Genomic DNA, 6,943 nt, shown 5'->3' with positions numbered 1-6,943 from the left:
TTATCCATTCGTCTTACTTGGTAATATCATGCTTTCATCCACTGACAAATGTTAAAAAAGAAGAGCCACGTGTTACTGAGTAGTAGCATTCACATTTGTGATATTTTTGGCTGCAAGGTTCTCGCCGATACCTGTTATTTCCATTGACATTGTATCAAAGTATATCCGTCGACAACTGTATTCTACTTTTCTCGGCGATAGTTTTTCCTTAGTGTACGCTATGCTTAGTATTGAAATTAATAAAATATAAATAATTTTCTAGATGCAACTTAAGAAATCATCTAAAACTTAAAACTTAAATCCTACTTAAATTTGAATGTATAAACATTTGAACATTCACTTAAACATAATTTTACAGATTTGATCGGTAGTTCTGTAAATAGTCAAGCATTGTCTACTCCTTTACCTAACAGCCTAGGCAAAACGGAATAAAATAAAAAACTAAAACTTTATACCTTGTTATTGTTTCTGATATGATTTTTTAATTATGGATATAAATATGTCTATGAACTATTACAGAAACAAGCTCGGTGGCCGAAATTATAAACACAAGCTTCGTTTAATGGCACGGGGTAACTTTAATTTCGCTGTACTATGCATGACCCTGCATACTACAATTATTCAGAAATGCCAGGGTCCAGACCTTGAATACGCTCAATTCTTTCCGAAATATCTTGGTATTATTAGGAATATGTCAAACCTAGCTATATACTTCATTAAATTCGTTATAATATTGAGGTATGCTTAACTTTCAATGTATAATATCTTTAATTCGTATTGTCTGTACTTGGTAAACATAACATCATCCGATTTTCACGTATGGCTCAATGTACCTAGATAATCACCGGTATCATACAATGCTTATGAATGCATGTGATATATACTTTTATTCACTTTTTGTCATAAAATTTTAAGGATTTTTCCCGATTAAAGGTGTTTATGGGAAGTTATAAATGAAGACAAGCAAACCAAACGTAATCAGATATTGTTATGAACAAATGTTGGTCTTAGCACACCAAGTATATTTATTAACATGTTTTGGGGTAACCTCATTGTAACTGTCACTGAATTTAGTCTAGTATTATATATTGAAGAGTAATTATGTGCATTGTAACTTTATAACCTTGGCCTGTAAATCTCAGTTCAATGGATAATGGTTTTAATAAGGTGTATATAATTATAGTCATGTTTTCATTTAAATTCACCTTTCTATGCTCATGATGTTGAATTTCTTTACAAACTTTAATTGTTCTTATCGTAATCACACATAAACTGATATTCATCGGGATTCTTTAGGTCATTTCGCTGATTATTTGTAGATCATTTTGTTTTGTATTTTGTTTTATTAAAGTAACGTTAAATGAACAACATATTTTAATTTGCCCTTTTCTTAAAACAAATCGCTTCACATTCGTTTTCGTTTATACTACCAAAAAGTAACCCCTGTTCATGCAACAATATAAAAGTGTTCTCCTGTTTACAAAATTGAAATATAAGCAATAATCAGAATAGCACATTGTCGTTTGGATCGAGCGTTGAGTATTTTTAAGCTTCAAAGTATTTTTCGTATCATTAAAATGCTAATTTCTTTCCAACTTATTGCTTAAATCTGCTCAATTATCAAAAACACGTATATACAAACGGATTGATACATGTTTAATGCTTAATAGCCATTAAATACCATAAGGCATGTTTAACTTTACTTTGAACGTATTTTTCGTTTGGCCTTTTTGTTAATGTTCAAAGTTTCATTTTAGTTCAGTTAAGCACTGCACATACACATTCGGACGTGTACCTGTGATGAAAGACACATTTACTGGATGATCATGGCGAAATTGAGTTATGCGTCAAAACCGAAAACTAGTCCGTATATTTACAAAACGTTTGTGGATACTTTATGTGAGCTGGCTAAAGATGAACCAGAGAGAACAGCGTTCATATTCTACGATTTAAACCACGTACGTTCATCTCTAAGTCGACAAGAGCTGCTAGACAGGGCTACCGAGTCTGCAAAGAAATTTGTGAAAATGGGCCTGGTAAAAGGGACTACTGTCGGTGTTTGCATGAATAATTCATTGGAGATGTTGATTTTGAATATCGGCATCATGATAGCTGGTGGAATTCCTTTCTTCTTTCAAACTAACCTGAAAGACGGAAGTGACGTCAAGGATATCTTTAATTTGCTTGGTGGAGAGTTATTGATCACGGACGCTGGCCCCGGTGATGAAAACTGGATGATTATTGACAAAGTTTGGCCTTTTAATGAAGACAAATGTTCATTGATACCCTCTTTAAAAACTATTTTGTTCAATGGAAAGGAGCAACCTGATATAAATTCAACAATGCGAAAGAGTGTTGCGGATTTCCTCGCTGCAGATATTCCGGACGGCGTAACATTTCCACAGATTCAACCTGAGGACACACTGGCATACTTTTGCACGTCCGGCTCTACTGGAAGTTCAAAGGTGGTTACTGTAACACATTACGGGGTGATGAACTGGACCGAACGGATGAGTGAGCGGTTTGGCGTTACTAAACACTCCGTTTGGTTTTGCGATCGCACTTTCGGTTGGCTTGTTGGCTTCCCACGGACATACCTCACGGACGGGACGACGCGAGTTTTTGTAGATACGCGAATGACGATTGATGGCCGAAACGTAGGGTTTATTGCTGATATTATTGAGAAAGAAGGATGCGACCTCGTTTACCTTCCAAATTATATTGCAGTAGATATGTTAGGTCGACCAGAACTTGGACACAAATTCAAGAAGGTTGTGCTTATTCAGATGGCCGGTGAACGCATCACTAAAGCTGTCGTGGATAAGTTGCAGAAGGTTTTCAATTGTAAGCGAATAATGTCGAACTACGGTATTACTGAGATGGGAGGTGTAAGCACCTACATCACAACCGAAAGTTCTGGAGAATTCGAGGATGGTATAATAGGTGAGATAATATAGAGAATATTTTTTATTTCAGTCTAAAATCGTATTCTATTTGACAAGTGTCATAGAAAATGTTATTACATATATATAAGTGTCGAAGCAAATGTAAGAAAATTATGTTATTTTCTATAATCACGAGACTACACGATCTTAAAGTGAAATCAACAAATTTGTATGGGTTCTTTAATGCTTATTTTCGAAGTTTTATTGGTATTTTAAATAATTTTTCTGAACACCCCCTGTTTGAAAAGTGTGTTTCCCCTACGTCGCTACCGGTAGGGCGCCAGTCACGCAAAGTTTTGATAGCAAATGACGTAGCTGTCATATCTATTTCCGGCTCCTGGAGAATTTTTCTGCAAGTTTTTATAGCTTATTATTCACTCGTGTTTATTGCAAACCTTTTATAAAACATTCATCAATGCATTTTTATTAATGCACATGTGTTCCAAATTATACCAGTTAATGCAGTTAACGATTTGTTTATTGAACAGGGCATGAACGACCAAAATGACATTGGCCGCCATTTACTGAATGAAAATTGAAGAGGTCAAAAGTGTCAAGAACTCAAATGTGGTTAAACATTTGATTTTAAACAGTATTCCAAGCTTAAGAGTTTATTTTATGAAACATGGATATTTTATCCCCACCAACTGTCAGATATCAGTCACTGTTCGATTGAAGACTGGTCGTTGTCAAGATGAAATGAATACCACACTTGGTTGTTGCTAATATTTAGGTAAACAACAAATTATTAGTTAATTGTTGTGTGAAGTTTCGTTCTACAAAGCCAAACCGTTAATAACGATATATGACAGATGGTACACCATCGAAATTATTTTCGAGCCGTTGCTTTCGTCTTTTTTTTTGTTTTGTACGAAGGAAAATGTTCGAACATTAAGCTTCACGTTGTTCCCAAAATTAACTTTTTTCACTCCTCCGTTTGCAGTGAAAACATCAAAATATACATAAGATCCCAGATGCTGAAACAATTTAATGATAAATATAAAGCATAACGTCCACTCTGAGTGATTAAACACATAGTTCCTACCAGTCGCATCATGGGATAGTATCATTTAAAAAAAAACACACTAATATGTAGTTTTCGATGACAGCTGTTAGGTGTAAATTTCAATGAATAATCTTCCAATATATTCATTTAATTTTAGTATGATTTCAAACGAAATACTTTAACATTATTTAGCTTGTGGACCACATTAAAATGCTTTAAAAAATAGCAAAGGAGATCAATAAGTGCAAATATTGAGTTAAAATGTGAAGTAATACCTACCGCGATATAAATGTGGTGAATGTGAAAAAGTGCTCTAGGGCCTCTTTTTTATTTGTGCACCATGTTGACATGCGAGTAGCCTTTTTGGTACAAGTCGGAAATAAAAAGGTATTTTCCGACTAATTTGATACGTTGTCAGTGATTTTTTTTAATGCAATTTACTGTTTTCTAAAGGCTGTTTCCCCTTGCGAAAAAGTGCCCATTTTCCCCAAGAACTAATATTTTTTTCTCAAATTGATAAATGCACATTATGTCAGTGAATAAAAAAGCAATGAATTTCTTGAAAAATAAACAAAATCTTGACAAGACTAACTCTTTCACAACATAAAGTATGCATAAAACGGTGAAAACATGTATGCTTGCCATTATATTTGCTATGTTTATCTTTTTTTTTAATTTCCCTATTTGGACATTTTTTTATTGTCAAACTATTATGTGATTAAAATGACACGACCTATTGGCTCTTCTTATGACTAACTATAACCAAACATACAAGATATTTGTTATTTTACGTGTCTGAGCAGTGTAAGACAAAGTCCCAATGACTCTTTCCATCATAACCGTGTTCCAAATACAGCCAAAATTCCTATCAACATTCAATGCTTAACAAGGCCAAGAATGGCTGCTAAATTAGGCCAAGAATAGCTCTACCAGATCATAAGAAACACAGAAATCGCGCTTCGCATGTCCACATAGTACCGAAAACAAAAATTCATCTTTTTATGCTAAGTAAAAAGCAAACAAGCTCAAACGCGCTCGTTCCATGTCCAACGAGTACCAAAATGGCTCTTCTTACGCACAGTTAGCATAAAAAGCTATTATCGTGTCCATCCAGTCTTAAATAAACTCCTTGATATCTAATATCCGGTCCAATATTTATGCAAAAAGCTACAGAAACATGCTCAGTAGCAAAAGTTTAAACATAAACCCGGTTTAGTGGCAATGGGCAAACGACAAAGACATAGAACACAAAATCACAAACAAGAAACATAGAACAGCATAAAACTCTACAAACAGCACAGTGCATAAATACTATATATATATATATATATATATATATATATATATATATATATATATATATATATATATATATATATATATATATATATATATATATATATATAATTGGTATGTTTATCAAGAGTTGTTAGGTACCGCCTTGGAACGGTCAGTAAAATGTAAATTTACTTGTACAATTTGCAAAAAAAAAACAAAGCCAAAAAATTGACTATCTGCAATCACTCATGATACAGTTATTTAAGAACAAGTACCTCTATCAGCTAATTTTCGTAAGTTTTGACTTGCAAGACATTAGTTTTATATAATACAATGAAAACTTCAGGGACACGCTCAATCGTCTAACATTAAAATATAGTTCATGACATCCAGGATCATCTCTGAGACAATATATTTAGAATAATATTTTTGCTTCTCTACGGTTATTTAATTTATTTGCGAATCTTGCGCTTACTTCTAACTTATATACGATAAATAATCCACACCATTTTAATGCATTTCCATTATCCGCCCAAGTGGTTAAATGTTAATTTGTTGACATTTCTATAAGAAGGATATTTTTCGTATTACATTTCTTTTTACATTATATTCAAATGATCCTTTGCAGGCGAACCTTTAGATGGTTTAGAGATGAAAATAGCAGACGACACTGGGTCTGTTGTTCCGGTCGGAATCCAAGGCGAATTGCTCACCCGCGCGACCTGGAAGTTTGCTGGATATCGAGGCTTATTAGGTGATCCGTCTGGAGGCACCGTCGACGCCTTAGGTTGGTTCCATACTGGCGACATTGCTCATTTGCGTCCCGACGGAAATTTCGTCATCGACGGTCGTTTCAAAGAGTTTGTGTCAATAGGCTCGATGAAATTTTTTCCTTGGTCTGCTGAGAAAATATTGAAAACGTGCCCGGGAGCTGCAGCAGCATTCGCCGTCGGTGTTCCTGACAAACGTTTAAAACAGGTCATTTGCGCGTGCGTAGTTCCAATACCGGGAGCAGGACTGACGGTAGAGCTTTTGAAGAGTTTTTGCTCTGAGAAGTTTGTGGAAGATTCAATAGGACCAGCAGTCGGTCTAAAGCCAAAATACCATATACTGCTGGAAACTGTACCCTTGCTGGCATCGGGAAAAAACAACAGGAGAAAACTAGCTGAAATTGCGAGAGAAAAACTAAATCTATCTGACATTTAACTGTTCATTGTTTGTCCATACACCTCATCAAGAATGAGGCTTTTATAGTCGAATGTAAATATGGTGTGATCATATTCCGATAGTTTTGTCGTGTATAGAGCATCTTATGTTGTGTGTATATCTGGATGAAAGTATTTCATTATAAACCACATTGTTTATAGGTTGACAGTGAAACTGATGACGTATTGTGTTCTTTGAATCAGACTCCCAGTGTTTGTTTTGAGTATATATTATAAGTATCTTTAGACATATTGATGTACATATAGATATTAGATATAATCCGAAAAAGTTTACATAAATAAATATAGCACCAAAATGTGATGATTTTCTGTTTTTTGTAGTCCGCTTTTGATCTGACCAAGGCATCATAAAGCCTACGAACACTGCATTTACTGTAAGGCCTTGTGGATATATATACATGTATTATGATAGTGGGTTGTCCTGTTTATACTTTAAACATCAACGTTTTACAGACCTAACGCTGTTAAATTACTTCTGTTTCCATGAA

At 34.4% G+C, this 6,943-nt stretch overlaps 1 protein-coding gene across 1 annotated transcript; it reads left to right on the top strand.

Moving 5' to 3' along the window:
• Window positions 1–1,826: 1,826 nt before the first annotated feature.
• Window positions 1,827–6,435, top strand: LOC128213812 (3-[(3aS,4S,7aS)-7a-methyl-1,5-dioxo-octahydro-1H-inden-4-yl]propanoyl:CoA ligase-like). The gene is made up of 2 exons (XM_052919868.1): window positions 1,827–2,943; window positions 5,858–6,435. The coding sequence occupies exons 1-2, from the start codon at window positions 1,827–1,829 to the stop codon at window positions 6,433–6,435; spliced, it is 1,695 nt and encodes a 564-aa protein (XP_052775828.1).
• The last annotated feature ends 508 nt before the right edge of the window (window positions 6,436–6,943 follow it).

The sequence above is a fragment of the Mya arenaria genome, chromosome 13, assembly GCF_026914265.1.
Source record: "Mya arenaria isolate MELC-2E11 chromosome 13, ASM2691426v1".
Taxonomy (NCBI): Eukaryota; Metazoa; Mollusca; class Bivalvia; order Myida; family Myidae; genus Mya; species Mya arenaria.
Note: the sequence above shows the minus strand (reverse complement) of the source record. Positions and strands in the feature narration are given on the sequence as shown.

Excerpts from the sequence above, each read along its gene's own strand:
- LOC128213812 (XM_052919868.1), top strand. The coding sequence starts at position 1,827 with ATGGCGAAATTGAGTTATGCGTCAAAACCGAAAACTAGTCCGTATATT. Across the intron at positions 2,944-5,857 it reads ATTCGAGGATGGTATAATAG|GCGAACCTTTAGATGGTTTA; the intron begins GTGAGATAATAT and ends GATCCTTTGCAG.